Source organism: Phalacrocorax aristotelis, chromosome 4 (assembly GCF_949628215.1).
Source record: "Phalacrocorax aristotelis chromosome 4, bGulAri2.1, whole genome shotgun sequence".
In the NCBI taxonomy this organism is placed as follows: domain Eukaryota; kingdom Metazoa; phylum Chordata; class Aves; order Suliformes; family Phalacrocoracidae; genus Phalacrocorax; species Phalacrocorax aristotelis.
The window spans coordinates 55404993-55430453 of NC_134279.1; the positions used below are offsets into that span (position 1 = coordinate 55404993).

At 39.2% G+C, this 25461-nt stretch overlaps 1 protein-coding gene across 3 annotated transcripts in view; it reads right to left on the reverse strand.

Annotated features, from left to right (window-relative positions):
* The window catches only part of ATP10D (ATPase phospholipid transporting 10D (putative)), a 52500-nt gene that overhangs the window by 13893 nt on the left and 13146 nt on the right, over nt 1-25461 (reverse strand). For 2 of the 3 annotated variants that reach the window (XR_012660378.1, XM_075091554.1), the window contains exons 4-14: nt 19233-19437; nt 14615-14700; nt 13447-13553; nt 12557-12688; nt 11575-11702; nt 11176-11428; nt 6568-6803; nt 5720-5905; nt 3031-3646; nt 2171-2277; nt 1138-1264 (exon numbers count right to left, since the gene is read on the reverse strand). Coding sequence is in view for 2 of the 3 variants with exons in the window: in XM_075091554.1 (XP_074947655.1) it covers nt 1138-1264; nt 2171-2277; nt 3031-3646; nt 5720-5905; nt 6568-6803; nt 11176-11428; nt 11575-11702; nt 12557-12688; nt 13447-13553; nt 14615-14700; nt 19233-19437 (2183 nt within the window). In the remaining variant the exon portion in view is untranslated. The remainder of the gene's footprint in view (nt 1-1137; nt 1265-2170; nt 2278-3030; nt 3647-5719; nt 5906-6567; nt 6804-11175; nt 11429-11574; nt 11703-12556; nt 12689-13446; nt 13554-14614; nt 14701-19232; nt 19438-25461) is intronic. The other variant, XM_075091555.1, reaches the window with a different exon arrangement.

Below are 25461 nucleotides of genomic sequence, written 5' to 3' on the forward strand. Positions count from 1 at the left end.
AGCTGCAGCTGTAATGTTTATTAAGAGAGCAAAGGAAGGCTCAGAGAAGCAGGATAAGTAGTGCTGTAAGTAGTTCTACTCTGCAGACCACAGTGTACATATGCCCCAGGCAGGGGTAACTAAGCTAGCAGAGGTACTGAAAGCAAGTGCCTTGGCAGTATGAAGACATTTACCCCTCTTATTCTCACTCCCATTTAAAATTAGGGCCAACCCATATTGCTTACTGTCCCACCAGAGACACAAGACAAAAAAAACGTCTTGGCCTGCAGGACAGCAGGTCTCCACAGCAACCAGACCTCCTTCTGCTGACTCTGGTGCAAAAGGGTACCCTTAAAACTACAGCATCTAGCAGCACTGCTCTGACTTCTCTCCAGAAACATAAGCCAGTATTCCCGGAATTCCTTTTAGTATCAAGGTTTATGGCATTTGCCCTGAGCAGATGTGGCACAAAATGAGGGAAGTAACGCCTTTCCACACAAAAGGATCTGTCTTCTCTTCAGCTTCTAGATCAAGCTGCCTTTACCACCACAGTCAGATCTTTGCACTTTGTTTTCCAAATGTTATTTTCTGGGCAGTCCTCTAGAGCTATTATCCCAGACTGCCTGCAGTTTACCTTTTACACATCTACACTGAACGTTTTTAATTTTTTTTTGGCCTCCCCATTTCTGCACAGCTGAATCAGAGGAATGGTTCCTGCAGAAGCGTGCCTGACTTCTTATCTCCATGTTATTACAGGAGGACGCAGCACAAGCATACCTGCTGCACCACAAATGCACCACTGATGGAAAACATGTCCAGAAGTGGGATACCTGTGAATGTTTGCTCAGGCAGGCCTGTGATTTGTTATTATCATTTCACATGCTTATTATGATGACACTAAAACCAAACCCAATTAAAAAAAAAAAAAAAAATCAGTAAAACTTTACAAACAACAGAAGCACACTAGCTGTCTTCAGTGTGTTTTGCAACTAGTCCAAACTTACCAGCAAGACTTATGAAAATTCAGGACTGACAATAAATTCTAGGTTTGTGGAAAGCTATGTTACACAAATTGAGGTTAGCATAGCTCTCTGCAGGTAAACTCCAATTATGAACATCATAAGCAGTTCCCTGGGAGTTACAGCATTTTCTACCTACCCAGCAAAGTTAGTTCGGTCTCCAGCCTGATGGCAGATTCAAGCAGCAGCTCCTCCCTATTGTCAATACTAGTTTCTGCTAAAAAATGATGATTTAACCACTCTGCATATTCTGCATCACTCATCACCTACAGAGGGAAAGAAAACATATGGCATGTATCTATACTGTGGTTTCAAAGGCACCTCAAAAGTGTCCGCACAGTTACTTCTTTCGTCCACATACTGAATCTAGAAGTGCAGCCCCTGGCAGTGCATTACTTACGTGACCCAACATGTCCATGGATTTAGTACAATGTTCATAGTGTTAGATTACTTTGCCAGGCTTCACAAGCCAGGTTACTCACCGGCACCCTGAGGGTTCCTGAAGCTGCCTGAGAGATTTCCATTTAGATGGAAGGTAGACAGGCCAGTGAACATAGCATACTCTCCATACTGCGCTCTAATTGCAGCATTGACACAGCCACAGAATCACTGCACACCTGTGTAGAGTTTTATGACTGTGTACAGCTACACGGCCTGTACTTTCACTCTGCATAAGGCTTTGTAAAGAGGTTTCTTGCCTGTTGCAATCCCTATGGAATTTTACTTCTAGACAGCCTTGAATTTAAAATGGAATCTCAAAACATCACTTAAGTTTTGCATCCAGAACTTGTAACACAGCAAACTGTTTGTAAACCCCACTAAAACAGGTCTGACTTCATTTGTTTTCCGTGTCTGGAATTCTGACCAGGCTAAGTTTCACACAAGGAGACCTGCTCAGGACTCTTAAAAATCAGGCTATTTGACAACGCCTGTTCTAGAATTAGGCTATTAAACGGCTCAGCACCCTAAAATGACAAAAACTATGGCAATCTAACAGAAGTCAGGAGTTGATTTGGGTCAACTTACAAATTCCTCCTGAAAGAACATAAGGATAAACAAAATGCAGCAATGGAAGCATCTGTCTAGAAGTGGTGATGTCTGCTCCATTGCTGATACCGCTCAGGTTGGTCACAGACTTAAACTTTCTTAAAAATATGTATTAAAAGGAATACCTTCTTAGCAATACACAGAGTGCGCAGTCCTCTTCTGGCATAGTCATCCAAATGCTTCTGAGTTTTCTCTTTAATAGTCTTTTGTTCCATTTCTGATTCATTAGTACCTATTATCACACAAAAAGCAAAGAAAGCAAATTAAATATGCATTCTCTAGGCTAAATTTAGAAGAAAATTTTGAAGGTCTAAATACATTTTAAAAATACCAAGATGTTAACAGGTTTTATTTTAACTGTGAATGTATCTTCATGTCTGCACAATGTTCTGTGGCCATATCTATAGTGAGCAGGCAGTGCACTAGCCTGCACAAGCAGTGAGGGGGAACCCATCTGGTACTGATACATCTTTGGATGCCACTAGTATATTAAAATGTTATTCTAAAATAAAATTATATTCTAAAATGAACTGGGCCACAGCCCACCAAGCAGCTTTACTGTCACTGGTCTAGTGGGAGGAAGGAAGCTAAAAGGGCAGTTGCAGAAAAGCTTTTTTATAAATAACTGTTTAGGGGTGGACTATTCGGACAGGCATTCAACTCACCTAACTGGGAACCTAAATTCTAGATGTCCAAAGTTTACTTTGAGAATCAAAGTAATGAGAGGCACCTCCAGACGTGAAATTACCCCCCTAGTAAGATAACAGATTTTGGAGGTACTGTTTCTGCCCCATGGCCTACAGAGACTTTTTATTTAGACTTTAGAAGTCTAATGTTGGGTGAGTTAGAATCCACTCTTGGAATTGGAAATATCCCTCTCCCTCACTGAGATCAGCCAGCCAAGGAACATACAAACCAAACTCCCTTTCGCAACTATACTGAAGACTGACAAAGGTGATCCAAGAATTAGAAGTTCTATAGATACCTTCAGATGCTGTTCTCAACAAATCCATCACGACTGAGTCCGCACCTTTTGTGTACACCACCACTTTGTTGGAGACTGGATGCCGAACCACCACTGACATCCTTTTCCGCACTGAATCAAAAGGCAGGATATGTAAAAGCTGAAATGTTAAAGATCCCAGACCTGCGAAGTCCACAGTTACTTGATCTGGAGTCCTAGACTGTAAAATACATTTATAAGCCCTAGCAGCATGAACTAAGGCAGCTTCATCTGGACTCTCAGCTTCATAACACAGCTTAGGTAAGGGAGACAATTCAATAGATGACACAGCACTGTTGTGTTCACAGCCAGCAGCTACATTCACCATATCTAGTTCTTGAGGCACTTGGGAATTTTCTGGGCTGTCAGTATTGTGAGGCTCAGCAGTCCTTTGAGTAGCTGCATCCAAAGCAGGTGAAGCCAGTTTCATTCTGAAAATAGACAGTTTGCTCACAAAACTATTGGGGCTTTCAGATGATGACTCTTTTACACTTGGAAATGGGGAGGAACTTAGTCTCCGGACTGACAACCTCTGGAACATCTGCCTGATTTCCTCAAGTGATTTAATAGGCGTCCTACCCAGAGAAGAAAGTCTCATCTGGAACAGAACAGTTAGAGAAAGAATTTGGGTTAAAATCTTAATTTTTTTATTATATTAAAAAAGGACAGCTTTCAAACTATGTATGTTTCTTAATGAATGTAGTATCTTACAATTTACCATGAGTTTGATTGCTTGTATTAAAGGTGGCCAGCTCAATTAAACATATAACTGTATGAGTACACTAAACAGCTTCTGTAAGAGCTTCATTATTCAAACCAAAAGAATTGTAAAAATACTGCAGATCTGAAAACTGTATGCATTCCAAGTTTGATTCATGACTCCATGTAATACTTCTCTTTTGAACTGTTTCAGTAATGAAATAGCATGACATTATAACTTTTAGAAGTTGTGGCAAATGCAACTAAACACTTTAATTCTTGTTCTGAATTAGCAAGACACTTGTGAAGAAGAGAACAACTCCATACCCCTCAAAGTAACTAGCTACAAGTACTGTTAAAAACACAGTACCTTATCAATACTTTTTTAATATCTGAATTTAAAAGAAAAGACAGTTCCCCTCTCATAAATTTTACAAAATAATTGGCTTACTGCTATTCAGAAGAGTTAGGCAGCTAACAGCTTACAAACAAGAAATAAGGCATGCAAGGCTGACATTCATTTCTCATTACTGGTGAAGAGTTAAGAACGAGTTATCACCAGGAAGCATGTTCTCCTTTGCCACTGAAAAGCATAAAGGACAGGCTCTGGCTTCAGTTCTACTGCAATTTCACACAAGTTGTCATGTGTCTCCACTCAGCATCATTGAAACAGAGACTAGGAGCATCCTTTCATCGCCTCACCCTAGGGCAACACTGAAACCTTCCACTGCCTTGAGCTCTTTCATGAGCCCTAATCATGAACTCAGAAACCTCATGACACACTGTCCCTCCCAACCTACATCCTAGTGACCTGAATATCTTCTCCCCTGCTAGCAAGTCGTCCAGAAATACTGTATATTTTCTACATCACCTTTAAGGAATGGCTGATTAATAACTACGAACAGAGTGGCCCCAACCATACATGGACCTGTAGGCTGCCTACTACACTTTCTGGGAATGCCTGGAAGCACATTAAAGTACCAGGCTTATTTATACATAGGAGGTACTTTATACTCCAGAGGATACCTTTTGGGAATGTCTCCAGCCATAGCTGTAGGTTCACTGCCTAGACGGACACCAAAATCTAGACCTGCATGTCATTAACATTTTTTTCAAAAGACAAAGTCAACAAATGGAAATCACTGGGGATGGGGGGGAAAGAAATCAAAGCTGAACTTGTGAATTTTCCTGCAACACAGTTGAAATTGGTAAAAGGTGGGGTTATGAAAATCCCCCCACCCAAAAAAAAAAACAACAAAAAAAAAAATTAAAAAGATAGCAGTATCTTTAAATAAATGGTAGGTCCTGTACTCTGAAAACAACAAGTGGTCTCAGGAAGACTTAAACACACTCCAGACCATTAAATCAGGACAGTCTAACAAATGCACTGTATATTCAATGTGAGACTGCTTTATGACATACTGCAAAGCATTTTTTCTTCAGATTATTACAATTACAAAATTTGATCTTCCATACTTTTGCTGAAACTCTATTTGAATAATCAAGGAACGGGTAAGAGCATTCTCAGTTCCAGTATTCTGGGAGTCTTCTGAGATTATTCGTACCTTTCAGCCAACAATAACCTATTTGTAAAGGCAACCTGAGTATTAAGCTACTCTAAAGGAAGCTATGCACATATCTGGAGAAAGATAACTAGAATATACAAAAAATCATGATGGCAAATTAATCTCAAAGTTTGTCTTGTAAAAGTTACAGTCTATACATAGAAGCAAGAATATTGAAAGCAAGTTTTTCTGCATTGGAAAAACATTACAAGCATTATATTACACATTAACTCATTGCACTCCGCAGCTTTACAGCAATCCCCTTCTTTCTAACAGGACAAACCAGTAGAGGAGGAAAGGATAATTTTTAAAATGACAGTTAAACGTTTTTAACTTTTGTAATCAAACCAAAGGGAGCTCATTTATTTATGAATAAGGCCAAATAGCCAAAAACAAGGCCTTCTTACCTTCTGACGTGGCTGATTGGGGACTGAAACTACAACAGTATTACAGATTGCCAGAGCAAGAAAGAAGTCGGCAATGTACACTGTCTCCAAAGATAACTTGCTGCTGACTTCTTGCTGTTGATAGGAATGAGAAGAAATTTGACTGAACTTCTCCAGCAGTTGTGCGTCTGGTACAACATCCGTCTCCTATTGATGAAATGAACAAAACTGTCCGTTAGGATATAAGCTTAATCTCAGTTTTTGGAGGTTAAATCAGTTACAGATGAATGAAGTGTAGAACTTCCTTCCTGTCAGCTGCTGAGCTGGCTATACTAGGAAATAGAGGAACACTCTGGTGTCTTCACTGCTTTGTGCTAGCCCACTGAAAATGGCAAACTTCATGCCCAGAATGGTAGACAGCAGAGCCCCATTTCATAGGCACTTCAACAGAGATTAAATACGCTGAATGCTATTTAGACACCTTCAGGTACAGAAGCAGAGTTTTTACATCTCATAACCTCCCATAAATATTGGCCATCTAGATATTTCCTACTAAAATCAAAACAAAATACTAGAAACCTCTTAAAACAGAAGAACAAACTATTACTAAGATGAAGCTGGTCATTTTAGCTGGAGTGATCACGGACTTACAGCAGCAAGAACCAAAGCATACACCTTTGTGACCCAATGAATATCTGCAATGTCAGCTGCAAATACGATGCAGCCAAGCAATCATGGGAGGATCTGGTTTTGATGGAGGAGAGAAAGGATTTCTTAAATGACAAGCGCACTGATCACAGGGGGTAAAAAGATATTCCTTCATGAGTTACTTCAGAAATTTAGCTTCAAAACCAACAACTTTTACTTACAATGGGGCTGCTGAAAGCAACGTGTCCTGAGTGGGGAACATCACCTGCTCCATCTTCCCTTCCTATGGTGGGATAACTACCAGACAACTGATTCAAAGACTTTCTGTTCAATGGTTCATTCATAGCTCTGCAGTTGTGCCTCTGCCATTTTGACATAGGGATTGAAGAGCCACTCCGATGATCAACTGAATCCTCACCCTCTGAATCCATCTCTTGGTAGGATTCCAACCTCTTTGCTGTGGAAAGAGAAACAAAATTATTGTTCCATGAGCAAAAAGAAACTTGTGTAAAACACGGCTTGGAAGTTCAGGAAACAAAATTTTTAAGGAAGTCATTTAGTATATAGTTAAGAATAATCCACCACTTATGAAAAATAAAACCCGTAACAAGCCACCACACAGACTTCCTGTTTGGGACACTGCACTTCAAGAGCAACACTCCACTGGAGTGAATCCAGAAGAGGGAGCAAGAATGATCAGGGTTCTAGACAACATGAACCGCATGGAAATGTTAAAATAAGCTGGAGTTTCACAGCCTCCAGAAGGGCATATTGATGGGAATCAATAACAGTCTTCAAGTAAATGAAGGGCAGTTGCATAGAGAAAGGAAATAGCCTGTTGTCATGGTTTTAGCTGGGATAGAGTTAATTTTCTTCACTGCAGCTGGCACAGTGCTGTGCTTTGGACTTAGTATGAAAACAATGTTGGTAACACACCAATGTTCTGGTTGTTGCTGGGCGGTGCTTGTACTAGTCAAGGACTCTTCTAGCTTCCCGTGCTCTGCCGGGTGCACAAGAAGCCAGGAGGGGAGGGGGCACAGCCAAGAGAGCGGATTCAAACTGGCCAAAGGGATATTCCATATCATGTAATGTCATGCCCAGTATGTGAACTGGGAGGAGCTGGCCGGGGAAGGCAGGCAGCAATTGCAGCTCAGGGACGGGCAGCGGGTGGTGAGTGGTTGTATCGTTTGTGTTTCTGGTTTTTTCCCTTTTCCTTTTTATTATATTATCCTTATTGTTATTACTATGATAATTATTATTATCATTATTATCTTATTTTAATTATTAAACTGTTCTTATCTCAACCCACAAGTTTTTTTTCTTTTGCTCTTCCAATTCTGTCCCCCATCCCAGAGGGGTAGGGGAGTGAGCGAGTGGCTGCGTGGTGTTTAGTTGCCAGCTGAGGCTGAACCACGACACCCATTTTATGTGCACACTGTGGGTAACAAGAGACACAACGGTCCTGTATTGTGGCAAGACAGACTCAGACTAGCTATCAGCAAAACTTTTTCAGAGAAGACATTACATACTAGAACAGAATGCCTGAGCAGTGAATTAGTCATCACCGGAAGTCCTGAAGAAACAAAAAAATATATTCATAAAGAATGATAGCAACAACTCTGCCATAGGCCAAACAGGCCTGATATGTTATCTAGCCCAATTATTTTATGATAGATCAGGATTGTATTCCAGTGGTTTGACAAGTACAGCTTCCAGCAGGAACTCATTGAAACTGTGTTTCTTATAAGTTCTGTGTTGGACGCCCCCTCACACACACACATTTTCTGAGTATTTAACTGAAAAGCAGGTTTCTGTAATAAAACTTTGTATTGACACGCCTAACACCTTTGCACCAAAGACATAAATGTAGTTCCGTGCCCCACAAATCTAGCTGGGAAGATCAGTAAAGAACCTCTGCAGCAAATGGAAACACACCTACACTATCACGTGCTCATGAAGAACATACCCAAGTGTTTGCACTGGAGTTCTGGGATAGTGTTTGACCACATTCAAGAGGCTGCAATCTCAATCCAGACAGCACTGGATCACTGTACACTATTTAGCTTTCAAGTTTTTATCTATCACTGTAACAACAGCATGCAATGAGTTGCACTAGCAGTTCAATGTCTGCATCCAACAACAGCATGTAAAAACTGTTCTGAGCATTGTGCCTTGCTTATTTATTTCATTAAAGTGGGAATACAAACAATGGCATCGTAGGAAACATCAGTATTAACATACAGACGTCTCCTGCCACACCACTAATCCTCTATTTTCTTATTTAAGGTGGCAACCACTGTACAGGAAAGTGTGAAAAGTAGGATATTACTCTGTTTTATGCAAACAGGAAACCTATCCACAGTTCAGAGTCCCCAGCTCTGGTGCTCAAAATGAGATGGGAACTGGTTTATTACGTCACTGTGAGTCCTATTCCTCCTAGCCAAAGCACAGGAGCTTAGCTATGTTCAGGAAATGAGCTACCAGATTCACTAGCCTGTTAAGTTCTCTTTCTTTCCTGTTGTCTTCTCTTTCTGGAATATAAATTAAAGCTTCCTGTCCCTCATCCTGCCATTCTGATGAGTCCAAGGAAATTAGGGAGACCAGAGCTTACACATTTGTTGGCAGGCCATCTCCCTGATGTCAACATGAATAAAATTAGTTCTTTTTAAAAAAAAAGATAGGTGGGAGCATAAGAATCTGTGGCTCTCCACAACTACCAAATATAATACCCCATATGTGGTATTGATACCTTTCACCAGAAAGCAGCAGCAGTGACTTAGTACGTGTTTGTAGAGGCAGGTTTGGATAACACATGCCCATTCCGCTATGCTTCCAGGCTGCTGAGAAGCCTGCATGCTCTGTGTGAGCTAATATATGTGGCACCTCTTATAACACCACACTGCTCTGCTGCCATGGTCCAAGAGGCACATGTTACTTTAGACAGAACAATGCACAGGGGCACCTATATGGAGGATTATACTGAATCACAGTCATTGCTGTTGTGTGCTTCCCTCATGCACATCTCTTTACCCTGGGTAATACAGCCATAAATACAGAAATATATGTACAGACTAAGTGGCTTGTATGCGAAAGACTGCACTGTCTTGCACTGCAACTCCTACTATATGTAGCAGGAGCCCTGTACATAGCAGCTCTGTGCAACTGAACAAACGTAAAACAGGACTAAAACTACTAAAACATAGGACCTCCAACATTTTTCAAACTGATTTTCAGGGATCACATAATCTCTAGATTTTTTAGGAAGAAGCACATGCTTACCCTCCAGGTTAAAGACAGGGCACAGAAGGAAATAATTATAAACATATTTAGCACACTCATCTTTTAGAAGATAAGTCTAAGTGAACTACTAGCAGAAGTAAGTGGTGGAGATACTTTCCCTGGCACAATGAGACCTGGATCAGCCACAGCTACACAATTCACACTACTCTTTTGTTTATCTCTTCTGAAATACTTTTCCTTCCTTTAGAAAATACTCTGAAAATATATTCTACTTTTTAAGTTGTTCATTCACCGAGCACGAAACTTAGAAATATTTCTTCCCATTTTGCTGTTGTCATCCTTCCCAGTATAAATATGCAAAGCCAAACAAGCACCTGGACACCTGCACCATAAAATTTTCAAAATATGTGCAGAAATTACTGTAAAAATGGTTTGTAACCATCTGCTCCTGTGACACAACAAAAGAAGGGCTGAACTGATTCACTGCTGTGGCCAGCAGGGTGTGCCTTTTGCTCACAGTTGTGAGCAGTTCTATCTGGCAGCAAAACCACAAAGTGGGGTTTAATACACAGCTCTGCTTCACGTGTCCACCTGTCAGCACCTCACCTTTGATGTCATATGGAAAAACTGCAAAGTAGCCCACAAGCAAAATAGCAAATGTCTGCAGCTACTAGTACTTCCATACAGTAACAGTAATAAAAAATTTGTGGGTTTACCTAACTAATAAAATAGCTAATTGAATCAAAGACTTCATGTCACTGCCCAATTTTCTCTTGTCTGGAGCGTTATTTTCTCCTGGCTGCCAGAAGGCTTCAAGTAGGCTCTCAGGAAATGTATACTGAAAGATGCTATGCTATTAGACAATGAGGCAGCACCTATCCAGCAACGCCACCTGTTGACTTTTTGGCTGACAATAAATGGTGTGTGAGATGTAAGAACAGTCATTATTTTTGATGGAGGTACTCATCTTTGCAGCCTTAACACACACATACACACATCTGCTTGACTTGCCCCTTAACATTACTGTTAAAGCTCTGACTTCAGTATTTATTTTATTTGGGTTTCTGTACCCTCAAGGGCAACATTATGTCAAATTGGAGCCTTAAGATATGCTATATGAAGGTGGTACACTGCTATGGCAGTCAACAGGATGTTTGAACCTTAAAATGCCAGGTAAGCATTGGCACTCTAGTTGGAGAAAAAAAAAAAAAAAAAAAAAAAAGAGAGAGAGAAGAAAGACTAGATGGCAATTTTCCAATATTCTGGGTTCTAAATATTGCAAGGAGAGAAGGAAAACAAAGCAGACATGACTTCTTCCAGAGCGAGAATATTTTGTTAGTGGTATCAAATATGTTGGAAGTTAACTAGCTTTACATACAGCCTTCGAGTATCTTAACACACTATATATGAAGGGATCCAAACAATGGGGAAAGATGCATGGCTATTAGTAGGATCAGTCTGAATTTATACCTGCTGTGAGTGTGTATGGCCACACAAACCTCATGAAGTCCACCGGACCCCTGTCAAAACTTTCAGCTTCTCTGAGAAGAGAAAAATTACCCACTGCGAACACAGGTTTAGTGTCTTACCATTTTCCTCATGGCAATACTCCTGTCCTGCAATGCTGCACCTCCGAAAAACCATCATATTTTCAGTAAGCGTTCCAGTCTTGTCAGAGAAGATATACTGAATCTGGCCAAGGTCTTCAGCAATATTCAGTGCTCGACACTGAATTGTTGAGTCTGTTTTCTCATGGTAAAAATCAATGTCATTCTGTATTAAATAAATTTGTCCCAATTTGACAATTTCAATTGAAACATAGAGAGAAATTGGGATCAAGACCTACCAAAATAAAACATGGGAATTAAATAAAACCAAACTCTTCGGCCAGTTACAAACATGAAGTAGCTCTACTGAAGCTGAAGAGTTACTTCAAGGATATAAATGAGATCAGAATATGACCCATGTTCAAAGCAGATTAAAGTTACCTGTAATAAAATGATCATCGTCCAGAACATATTGAACCCTGCTAATGCTGGAGGAATAGATTTCCCATCCGGCTCAGGGATGTTAAAAAAAGGTATTTCTGAATACCTACTTAACCAAATTCCATGGCCTTGAAAACAAGAACAAGATAAAGTCAGTCAGTTGTATGTAAACTGTATCACAGTTCAGGGTCACAGTGTTAGCTGTTTTACTCCACAGTTCTTTCTCAGCTTTTAAACTATTAATTTTTTCTTGAGTTTTTCCCTCATCAGGAACACCATTAAAATTTAATTAAGTATCAATGCACACATTAATAAATACCTTACATGCATTTCTATAAACAGCACATCTATACAGCATATCTCAGAACGAAAGAAATACAAACTACACTTGATAAACACTTTTTTTTCCCCCCTCCCAGAAAAACCTCTGGCAATTAATTTTATTATCCTTGCTTGTCCAGGTTTTAGTTAACCTGTGGACACCACCATGTCATCATTATTAAGTGTAGGCTGAATAAGTTTTTTTTAAACATGTTTTAAACACCTTTTTAATTTGTCATAAAAGTTAGTCTGCTTAGATTTACTCAAGTGTGCTATTTCATCAATCCCTCAAATATCAAGTCCTTACAACTCTAGTGACACTAGGCCTCTCCCCGCAATGCTGTACATGCATCTCATGTTACCTGAAAAATTCTAAGAGAAAGTAGGAGTCTGCAGAGCAATTAGTGAGAGAAAAAAATGAATCTGAGAAACAGGTTCCAGACCTAAGAACTCACACCAGGAACACCCTTCTTGACTACACTCCACATTAAACATGACAACATATACTAAAACCTGGCAGCATCCCCAGCAGCTAGGGAATTACACAGGGATAAAGGCAGTTTCTGAGATGGGCTGTTAAAATGAATCAGCCCCAAAATACAACACTAAGCATTGTAGGCTGAGAGAGGAAAATAGCAGGAGTCTGCTGATACTCACTTACCTATTGCACCAGTTAAACACATCAAAATTAGAAGCAGAACACACCAAAGAATATCAGTGTTCACTTTTCTTTCCAATTTACTGCGCTTGTAATGAGGGCCACTGTTATTCAGCATGGCTTTGGTTTCATGACCTGTAACCACAACACAGGTTGAAATTCTCTAACAGCAGGCATCAGAACCACAAGTGATTTATATTTCTAAAGCTCTGGGAAATGGGACATTTCTGTCAACTAATATTTGAACAGAGATTATAAATATGAGCAAACTAACGGCTCCTACAATATATGAATTCTGTCCTAAAGAAAACAGAACAAGCTAAACCAAAATCTGTCATGTACACATTAACTTTCATACTGTCAATATTATTCCTTCCTATAGAAACAATCTTATTCTTGATGTTTTCTGTATATTTCTAATATTTTCTATAAAATCCTGCACCTGCATTACAACTATCTGGCTGGATACATCACATTGATTAGTTTAAAAACCTGTGCCCTTTGATACAGAACACTGAAGAACAGCACTAGCTTCACATTTGGATCAGAAAAAAATCCTAAGCAAGCGATGCATCTCCACGTCCATTTCAAAATCTGGGTTTACCATTGCAACTAACAGATGAGGACAAGGAGCTCTTCACATGGAACACAGCTGGCCTCCCATGAATAATCAGACATATCAGTTCTTTACATTGCTAAAATGGAAACAAACTTAACCCAGATATGCATTCTTAACATTTCTCGATTACTCAAACTGTCTTCTGCTGGATTCAAGTTTTTACTCACCTAATTCATTCCCCTTTGTATGATACTGTTTCTTAAAGCACATAACTCTATCTTGTTTGCAAGGCACCTGTGCAAGGCAATCTGTGAAAGCCAGGTGGTTCACTAACCTGCATATACCACTATGCCTACAACAGCTTCTGTGTTTCTTACTGTGCATCCTCGGAGCAGTAAGTTTTCTTTGCTGAGGCCCACTCGATCCTTGTTTGAATGCTCACTGAAAAAAAAGCACATTACTTCAGCTGTAGGACTCCAGCAATTACCAGTCAGGGTTTGCAACACCATAAGGGAGCAGATTTCCCAAAGAAGCTGCTAGTCACTGACTGCCATTCTGGTATTTCCAATCGGACTTTTCAAAAGAATAACGTGCATGCATATCACCTTTGAAAATCCAGCCAGGTAGACACTGTATTAAAATTTTCTTGTACCTAACATTTGGCAGCTAGCATATGAGAAGCAGGCAGCACTACTGAAAAGAGCTCAAAACCAACACTAGAAGTCTGAAAGCCTATGACTTGGACTGACACCATCGGAAAATATTCACACAAAACATAAAATCCCATTTTAAACATACTGTGAGCACCGTTACTCCTGTGGCATACTTTCAGTGCAGGTAGGCCCACTGTTTGTCAAGATGTTTCCTCAGAGACTAATATTTATATATATTTATTTTCTTTTCATATTTCTAATGTGTCAGTGCTCCCAGGGAAGAATATAGACATTATAACTCTCAAAAACTGAAAATCAGTCACCCTGTGAAATAGTGTTTTGTTTTCCTACTGTCTATAGAAAATTTTAAACCCATATGGAGAAAAGGCACAGATAGGCGTGTTGGCCAAAAGGAGTTTGATCAAGCCATTGATAGTTACACAAAAAATCAGAGTAGGAGAGCAAGCCAGCCTTTCCCATTTTCCAATTCTAAACAACGCAGCTTGTCCGATGAGGCCATGGTCCAGACCAAATACTGTAGATATAACATGTTATTAAGAGCAGGTTTGAAACAGCTATATCAAATATAGAACACAAAATGCAAAACAGCCTGAACTAAGATGTTGAAAATACAAACCAAAAAGCACTAGTGGGCTTTCCCACTTCACAATCTGCTGCTCAGAAAGCCCTTCTGGAACTCTATTTGTTGGGCTGCACTCAGGAATGTAGTGGTGAAACTTCTATACATATTGTCATTATATTTTAAAGCAAACATTACAAGCTCCCTAAAAATTATTAAGAGCACCAAAACAAATGACGATAGTTTGAAGAGCCACCAAGCCTACTTACACAAAGCCTCGGAAGTGACTGAGGTCATTGTTAGGACTTTCACACTCTATTCTACTGGAAAATTTTTCTGGATCAATTTCAGAGACCTAAAGCCATAGGGAGAAAAAAAAACAAAACAGAGAATTCGGACAAAATATGATGGAACTTAAAAACATCATAAATTCATAGATTCAGATATTATTATCTGACAATTTAGCACTGAAACTGTATGCTGCCAGTGGTGTTGATGATCTGCTACCCAGCGTAAATCAGACTTACACAGCATGGAAGGACTTCCTAGTAAATATCCAACCCTGGCAAGTATCAGTTGAATTTTAAGAACACTGGAGAGGAGAAAATGGGTGAAGAGTGAGGAAGAAGAAAAAAAATGCAGTAAGAACATATGAAAAGCAGGGATTTCCCATAGGTTTTTTCATAATAAGTAAAAAAAAAAAAGAGGCACTGTCTTCTCTGCAAGCAGAATTTCTTCCGAACAGCCGTTGTTTCTGTTACTGTGACCAGGATGCTATCTGTGCTAATGCAAAGAAAGCAGGTAGAACTTTTTGATGATGTTTGAGCCTTACCATTACTGAAGAAAGGGCTGTTATGAACAACTAGAAGTACACATTGCAAATAAAGAACAAGTGAGCTCTTCAGTGAAGAGAAAATCCAAGCAAAAGAAATATCCTTTATTAATAAAGAAACCTGACAAGAAGTAAGAGAAAAACCAAAAGGCCTTATCTTTGGAATTACCTGCAATTGCATTTGCAATTTAATAGTATATAAGTATGCCTCTAGTATAACAGAGGGTAGCCTCTGGTATAACAGAGCAGATTCCAAGCTGAGTACCTTCCACTAACTCTTTTGAAAGTCATTTGTTCTGCTCTTTAGAAGAAAAGAATGACCAATTTAAGGTTTCAAGCTGCAAGGATAAATCTATAATTCACAGGTGTAATTGAATACATCTTCTACATAATTGCAGGTCTCTGAGAAGGCTGTACTCCCACACCTGGGTGACTTCACACTGGCAGAATAGCAACTGTGGGGTTAAAACACAATCCTGTAGGTAGAATTTGAAACTCAGAAGATCGTATTATTAACACATACTTGGTCGGCTCGATTAAAAAAAATATTTTTGCTATGTTTGGCTATACTGATTTGTTGTACTGTATTAGCCTGAAGTCAATATGAAGATAGCCTTAGACAGACAGATACCTTCGGTCTTTTTGTAAATTTAATTAACTATAAAAGACCTCTCCACTAACCTTTCTCATGTTTGTTTCTACAGGAAGTACAAAACTTCTGTAAAATGTTACACAGTATAATTGATTCGCGCTTTTCAAGCATTTCACATTGTACAACAATTACACAAAAAAAGAGCACAAAAAGACTAAGAACTACCCCCAGAAGGAAGCAAAATAGCCAAAGCAGTCAATTCTTTTCTTCTACAGCCTGGAAACTGCCTCCAGATATGTATTTCTGGTGAAAGCATCCTAATTTTGGTGGACAACTAAACGATTTGACTTGGTCAAACAATTTGTAATAGCAGTCAAGGTGTTAGTAGGAGCTTCTTGCAAAATACCTTGAAACAGCAACCACAAAAACTTGGGGTGTAACTTATAGTGGGCACAGAATTTATGTCTATACCCTGCCACTATAAAACAGAGGTGGCAAAAACTGTGTCCAAAAGCAGGCATCTTGATATGGGCACTCAGATCTTTCTGGACTACAAGTTTCTTGTCTATATTTCTTCATTATCCTTAACTTTGACAAAGCAAATAGTGAGAGTAGATTTTGGACCTTATTTCTTGAGACGCTTTCCTATGTTTCCTGGCACAAGAGAGAAGATTTTCTATTGCAGAATTAAAATAACTTGGATTTTGTGTAAGAGTCCCTAAAGAAGGAGGACAATGAAGATGACAACTGAGTGTGGTAGCTGGGAGTGATAAGCCCTGCATCAGACTCTCTCAGTGGAATGGGGGAAGAGGCAGCTTCCCAAGGCCACGCCTGCTGCTTTGCCCTGCTGTGTTCCTGACAAACTATATGGTTTGATAACATGGCATGGGAATGGAATGGGTGCACATGCAACGTGCAAGAGGAGAGATGGCACCTCCTTCCATGAGCCTGGCTTCTTAGGCTGCCTGGAAGAAAAGGACAGCACTTTCCTCTCCACTAGGTTTGAGGACGCTGCAGCTAGGACTGGATTCAGTCACTGACCACACAGGCTGACAAGGGACTGACCAGTGCAGTCCTGCGGCATATTAGCTTCTTCACCCCAGGGAACCTGTGCTTGGCTCAGCTAACCCTATGGGGTGTGGAGAAAAGGAGATTAATCCCTCCTTAATGGGAAGCAACATTTGAGTATCTTGAAAGCAGCAGAGCAATGTCAGTTTGTTCACTAATGTCCTGGTTTTGGCTAGGATAGAGGTAATTTCCTTCATAGTAGCTAGTATGGGGCTACGTTTTGGACTTGTGCTGAAAAGAGCGTTGATAATGCAGAGATATTTCAGTTGTTGCTAAGTAGTGCTTAGACTAGTCAAAGACTTTTTCAGCTTCCCATGCTTTGTGGGGTGCACACGAAGCTGGGAGGGGACACAGCTAGGACACCTAACCCCAACTTACCAAAGGGATATTCCATGCCATATGACGTCATGCTCAGTCTATAAAGCTGGGGGAAGAAGGAGGAAGGGGGGTGGGATTCAGAGCGATGGCGTTTGTCTTCCCAAGTAACTGTTACGTGTGATGGAGCCCTGCTTTCCTTGGTTTGCTTTGCTTGTGCATGCAGCTTTTGCTTTAATTATGAAATTATTAATTAAACTGTCTTTATCTCAACCCATGAGTTTTCTCACTTCTACTCTTCCGATTCTCTCATCCATCCCATGGCAGGTGCGTGAGCGACCGGCTGCATGGTGCTTAGTTGCTGACTGGGGCTAAACCATGACAAATAAATAGCTCATTATCCTCAGGGAGCAGGTCATCAGCTGTTTTGTGTACGTCTCTATGAACACCAAGATGGCTGGAGACACTGTGTTCTCTGCCTTGTTACCCAAGAAGCCTCGAGTTACTTTCCCAATTTCTTTCCTGTTGTCATTCAAGCATCAAAAAATAAAAATTACGCTATTCTAAGTTGCCAAAAAAAGTGACTACAAGAGTTTCGGCTCCTGTTTCATGCTTTAATTTTTCCCTGCTTTCTCTTAAAGGAATCCCAAGTGCCAGAATAGGTGCCCCACTGATAACCTTTTCACTGTGTTTCTACTTGCTTAGTCACAAAGAAGCAAGACATAACAGCCTTGCAAATAGGTTAAGTCTTTTTAGTCCTTGTCTTCAGATGTTCTTTAATTTTATGTAGTTTATTTCTATTCTTCTGAGCTTAAGAAACGGAGAGGTCAGGCAGTCAGCCTCTTACACAGCACTGCCAGAGTCTTATTCAGCCTGAGTTTGTACAGACAAAGCCTCTGGCTGAAATTCAGCTTAAGGGGCACTAGAGGACTGTGAAGTTGACCATGGCTCTACATTCAGAAACCATGCAGTCCTCACAAGAAGACTCTACAATTACTTTTTTTTTTATTATTTGAGGACAAAATGAACAGTCTTGAATGCTGTCACTTGCTTTTGGACAATGTGACTCCTCCTAGCATTTTGGTGCATGTCTTCTGGAAACAGAGAAAACAAGCCCCTTGAGTGAGACTGAAATCAAAACTTGGTAGCAGGAGCTGGTATGAGGTTGGGGCCACCTCAGTATGATGTAAGCCTGTAGAACCAATTGAATTTTGCCTTGCATAGCAATATGTATATACAGAAAGATCAAACAGTCATTTCTGTCTCATTGTTTTAAGATTAAATCAAGAAAGAAAAAAAAAATTTTAAAACCGTGTCACTATATGGAGATAAGAAAAAGCTTGGCTCATGGATATCACCATCATGCCTTTGTTATTACCATACTCACTAAGTAACTCCCCCTCACTTCCTCACCACTGCTGACAACTCAGAGACCGTTCAGGTAATTTTATCTCCCAAGAACTAAACAGTCTGTTATTATGGACAGCACCGAGTCTCCCTGCCTTTGTTGTCAGCATGGTGTTTCAGCAGCAACACTCAGTACCAGCTGTGCTGAAGATTGCAAAAATGCCAGGATTTTTTGGTTTTTTTTGTACTATCTTCCTTGTGCCAGCCTCCAGCATTTCGTCTGGTAGGTACAATACTAAATACGGTATGGAGGTAAGAATATATATGCAATATGAAACAGTGAAAGAGAAGATAATACCTTCTGTTCTCTCTAGATCTTTATATAGCACAGAACTCCCTTTTAAAAAAATTCCAATTTCTCACCCATGACATGATATGTACCATAAATTACTTCTAACAACTTCTTGACATTTACTGAATAGTTATTTTTACTGGTTTGCATTACTTGAAATAGATCTCTCTTTCTCTGGGTTAAGTGAACACACAGAGATTTGATCCAAAATAATTCAAGCAACAAATTAGAACTATGTTACCTAGTTATTTTGTTTTCAGATGGGGATCACTGACCTATCAAGAATTAGGCAATCTAGAGGGCTGGGACGTTTGGGGTTTTTTTAAGTTGACCATCTGTCATGTCACCTTTCTTACACCACTAGAAATGTGCAATTATCACCTGCTCCGAATATCCTCTCACCACCTGCCTCTGCTTTAGATTGGTTTCTCCATCAAGGCCTGCCGTTTCAATGTAACAGATCCCATCCAGGTCACTAGAATATAACAGCACCATGTCGGCAGGAATGATTTCATTACGTGAAAGCCGGATGAAGTCCCCAACGTTGACATTTTTCCAGCATTCATCTATGTATTTCTTCTCCTTCCTGAAATACATATAAAGCCAGTAATTTTTTACAAATGCATAAACAGAAAGCTCAGAGACACACACAGTGACTAGAATATTACTCTGTATTAGTTTATGCTTCCAAGTCATTAAAAAAAATAACAATCATGAGATAGTCTATTAGCTCAAGGTGAATAGAGTTACAAAGAAAGGGCTCTGAGGTCTAAGCCCTGTTTTTCTGGGTATTACATTCCAGACACCCCCACAGAATTATTCTAGCTCTATTTAAAATTTAGCCCACTTGCTTGTTTTATTTTCATTATTCCAAGAGAGAAAACAGTGTCTTCATGGTTTCTCCTTGGGTCACCACTTTTTCTTGCAAATATGCAACCAAGAACAGCAAATCTTTTTCCCTTCTGATAGGGCCTTTCAAAAATCTCTGTCTCCTAAGACGATGATCAATCTACCAGTAAACAAAGAATATTCAGCAACCACTTCACTGATGCTCTAAATATACTTGTATTTACAGACTTTGAAACTATATTTTCTGTTAATTTTGAATATAAGGTGCCAAGACTCTATAAAGCTTAGGCCCATCAGCACTGAGATGAAATTCTTTATTAATGTGAAATATCCAGGCATGATGTACATAAGTGTGAACCGTTTTCAACTTACTATTTATAGCTGTTCTGTCCTCAACTGAGATTAACATTCTTCCTTCTATGTAACCACAGCAGTTTATTGCAGACAGAGTCAAGTTTAGAGTGGTGAATAGGATGTAAGGTAATAAGCAACAAGGAGTGCTTGATGAACTAGCTGGAGGCACACAGTAGTAGGCTACTGCAACACAGGTGATGAAATACACCTACAGTTGCTGTTACAAACACTGCACAGGTCTGGATGCAGTACGTTTTTGTATGAACTATTACTGCCCTCAGTGACTGCCTGGCTTTTCTGCCTTGCATGGACTAACGCTAGAGCTATGTTTAGAGAGAAGCATGGACTCTCCACGGTCTTCATTTCTCAGTCATCCAGATTGGGGTATAGTCTGGGCTGTGCTAGGGCCTTCTTCCATGTTTTGCTTCCATCCCTGGATGTCATTCTAAGCTGGCTGAGAAGCACGCTCACACCAGGGAGTTGGGAAGTACACCTAGCTTCAACAGTGCAGACATAAGCTAACATGTTTCACAATGTGGCCACTGTGTGTAGACTTGCACCTTGATTTAAAGCTAGTAGATCAGTGCCAGTTATGTAAAATGCTTCTGAGAAATACTGAAATAGAAACAGACACTTCTAAGGACAAAGAAAATATCAGGAAAATATTCCCTGTATCAAGCTCTGTGCCCATACTTATCAGACCTGCACTATCTGTCAGTACCCTTTTGAAAATACTTGTCTACAAGCAGAAGTTACAAAGCCCACACAATTAATCACTGTACTGATGAGAATTTCTCTAGTGAAGATAAGGTGGAGGTGGTTATATTGCTTTCAAAGTGCAATCGAAGCAAAAACAGGAAGCAACAAAAGCTGACATAAAATTAAAGTAATATAATGCACGTCTTTTTTCTTCTTAAGGTGCTCATCATTGGATTTCTCCACAGATGGAAAACTGGCACAATAACTTAAAGCTACAGCCGTGTCTATCACAAGACGATGGATTGAAAAAACACTGCAGGAATACCGTTTCATACATTTCCTTGAAAATAGTTTAAAAAAAAAAAAGAGTTAAAGAATAATTTCTAAAGTAAACTAACAAAAAAACAACATAATGAGTTAAACAGGAAAATGGAAGGAAGATTTGCGGAAACAGGATGTGACTCAATTACCAAAGGTATGACTTAAGCTTTGATAGCAGCAAAGGTTCTGACAAATAAATCTATTCAGGAGACTGACCGAGCTGAAAACTAGTGGGTTTTTTGTTTGTTTAGAACTAGCCTTCAGGTATGGAAAATTACATCAGCATAACTTTTTGTGTGCAGGCCAATTTACCCTGCTATGAAGGCCAAGTGAGTCCAATTGGGGTACAACACCAACTGGAGCAGAATGCCCTGGTCACTCCAGAACAGCACCCTTTTACCTCACCCTCCAAACAGGATGGAAAGGATTTGAGAACCCAGGAGGGTGGTGGGAGAAAATTACTTCCATGGCCAGCTTGTATCTAGAAGAGTTGGAGAAAGGATGGAAATGGAAAGGTAAGCAAGACAAAATAAGCACATAAACAAAGGAAGCAATGGCATCGCTAATGTAGCAAGATAAAAATATCAGGTGAAAAGTCGTCAATTTCTGCCACTGACTTCAACAGGATTTTTTCAAAGTGCATTGGAATTTGCAAAACCACAGAAATATTTGAAAATTAAGGATTTTGTGACAAAGCAACCCTTTGATTTATCCTTGAAATAACTGTTTACTAGAGATTAAAAAAAGGAGAACACTTTTACTCTCGCATCCCTATATTTTTTCTAGCTACCATATATATCACCAGAAACTACAAAACCCTATTTTTCTGTGCTGCCAGTGTTGAGATTAGCCCTCAGGAGATGGCAAATATTTCTTTTAAATCACTCCCTGTTTAATAAATGTGGGACTGAAAGTACATGATGTTTCTTTTCACTTGATGCACCTGGACAAGTCCCACTTTCTTTTTGCCAGGCTGAAGTCTGGGAGAGGAAAGGAAAGCTAGAGGTAAGGAAGAATCTTGTAGAAAGGATTATTTTTTCCAGATCTCAAGTCCATAAAGAAAAACTGGATATGAATTATATCTGGATTTCAAAGATGTACAATGATTTGCATAAACATGCATTTGTAAAGAACAGTAATAACAACACATTTACATGCAAGGCTTGGAATGAAACAAAAATATCTTTGAAAGAAAAACATATCAGCCAGCAAAGTTACCCGTCCTGCTGACACAGCAGATGGATCATGCATGTATTCTTTATCCAGTTCAGCACAAAGTCAGACAAAAAGTTTAACTGTCTTTAGTAGCAGGCCAGTGAGGGAATCAATGGATTTTCCCATCATAATCACCTCACCACAGTTCTACTGAAATGACAGGAACTACATACTACATGATTTTAACAGATGCTCAAACGGAACTGCCTTATACTTTGTGATTCATGGCTATTTAAAATCAGATCCTACCATTTTAAAATGACAACTTGCTCAAAAGGCACAAGGACTTGATAACTAAGTATTTAACATCATATCAACAATTACAAACTAAATTACAGTGCACATTAGCACGTTTTATTGTTTATTGATATGTTTTATTACTCCGCAAGGGAAAGATGAGACAGGAAAAACACCCCAACATTTTAAGCAACATTATCTTATTTTATCACATATTCAAGATGGAAATAAGCTTTCCTGGAAAAATCAGCTTCAGGCTCTGTTTATTTAAGCCTAAGTACAGTAATTCTGAAGTATCAAATAGATAAATTCCAGAACTTCAAGAAGTAACACGTTGAAAATTCTGAAACTATGGATGTCAGGATGTCAGGCACTTGCTATAAGCAAGAGCAAATACAGTGTGGGGAGGGGGGGCAGGACAGGAGGGTGGAAAATAGATTTGTCAAAAAAAGCACAGAAACTACCATCTAGTTGCTCAGATAGATTTATCAAGGCACTGAGACAAGCACATTTTGTCAGGGACAACAGAGCACAGTGAAACCAGTTTCAATTATGAACACTTAACTAATAATAAATCAAATAAATATATAATAAAAGCAAGCCTCAAGAGTTTAAGAAGCAAGGATCACCGGTCATCCGGAAAATGCTTCATGCAAATTATTATTAGATACAAACAGGTGGCCTACCAGCTTTCAAGCATGACAACTATTGCTTAGTTATGTTGAGATAGCAAGAAAGGCCATTATATTGGGCACTTTCTCTCAGTAGCCACGTAGGTATCAGTATCTAACGTGTAAGTAAAATTACACAGACAGCATGTACAATGTATACAACTTCTCCAGATGAAAGACACACAGTAAGAAAATAACTGGAAACTATATTCAACATTAGCTAGTTCATCATCATGTTTACAATTGATATGACTATTCTTGATTAAATGCACGCACTGCAAGAGTCATTACAATTTCTAAGGGATTCTTGTTAAACAAGGAATTCTGAATGCTAAGGTGAGATTAATGGAAGTTTAAGAGAAATCAACTCACACAGAGCGAACAATCATTTTTGTACCAGTAAGACTTATCTCCTGAACCATGCCTCCAAGTTTATTTTTAAAACCAGATTATACTATATAAAATAATTAATGATAAAGAATCTAAGGAGGAAAAAAAGTTGCAAAACCAAAATACTTATAGGCACAAGAAGGAATTTTTACAGATGACTAGTATGGCTGCTGATTATTACATATTTTTGGTGACGGGGAAGGAATCAACCCAGAAAAGAAGATCGGAAATTAATTCTGATTCATTGACATTGGTATGAGATTGCAAGTAACACAGAGTTTTCAGGAATGTGTGTATTGAATGCTTCAGCTTTCTGGCAATGAAGTCTTTCAGGGTACATGACAATTTATAGCAGAAATAATCCAGCTTCTCCTTGAAGCCTTCTCAGAGGACATGAAAAAGAAAGAAAACCTTTATCTTCCCTAACAGCCCAATTACTTACTTGTTTCAAGCTCAAATTTTTATGGGTTGAATAGAATGCTTCTGGGAAAGCTGCGATATATATATTCGTGTTTGCAGAACAAAAAGCTGTTTGTTTTTCCTTTGATATAAAATGATAGTCCAGACTTTTTCTATGGTTATGAGCTAGCTCTTAAAGTGCCAATACAGTATGACAAATGCCAGAAAGCTGGAGACTGCATATTCTGAGTAATATCACAATATATTTAATGGTTATGTAGTACCAGATTGCAAACCTGCTGCAGGGGCTGATTAAGGTCGTGTCTACAGTAGAGAGTTTATTTCGGGTTTGGCACAACCAGCTAGCACATTAGATTGGAAAAAAGTTTCTTTTCAGTGTATTGCCTTCACTAGGAAAAGATGTGTCTTTAACAAATTCAGTAAGGTCCAAGAAGTAACATACAGTAGCTGCTGTAGTGCTGAACCATATTTAAAGCCCCCTTTTCTCATTAAAGTGTCTAACTGCCAATCAGTCCTCTCCTACAGGTCCTATTTGTGATGGCTACTACAAGACATGAAAAGTGATGTTTTTCAGAATATTTGTTTCCCTGAATGACCACAGAGCATGCAAGAAAGAAAAAGGGTCCACTATACTTCCTTTATTTTTGTATTTTACAGGCTTTGAATGAGTCTCAGAATATCCTTTTATGACAGGTATAAAAGAAAAACAGTGATGTGGACAGCACTGACATGCGCTAAAAGAAGTTTGTTGCCAGTTAATATAGAATATGATCAGTTTGTGTTCCTGTCTTTTTATTATCCATGCATAATAACTGCCTGTCAGCAAACCCCTCACCACCAGCACGCTCCACTCCTGACCTGCACCTACAGTCAGTAATACTGGAGTCCTGCGCTGTGGAACAGGTGCTAACATTTGTACCAAACTATGCAATGCACTCAAATAGAAAATGACCTAATTCTGTTTGGGGAAATGTTACTACATTATAAGTACATCCCGATAGCATTAACAAGCTTTACCAATATAGTGATAAATTAGCAACCTTTGAATTTCCATGATGCTTACAGTGATTTTACAGGAATTAAAAATACACCTTTCAAAACAAATGCTATGTGCAACAATGCTTAACTAGTCAAACTACCTTGGTTAATGCAGTACAAACTCATGCACGAACACTCTTGCCTCAACCAAAGATTATTTTTTCAGCAAATTTTACACTAATTTAATATCCGTTTAGCAAAGTGGCGATCAAGACTCAACTAGACTAGTCCCTGAGCAACCTGATCTAATTAGACCTGCTTTGAGCAGGGGGATGGACTAGATGACCTCCAGAGACCCCTTCCAACTTAAATTATTTTATGATTCTTTGAGTATCCAGAAAGTAAACCAAAAGATTTATCAACAACTTTTTCACATATACTTATAATCAAATAATAACAATAAATCAGAAAGACTG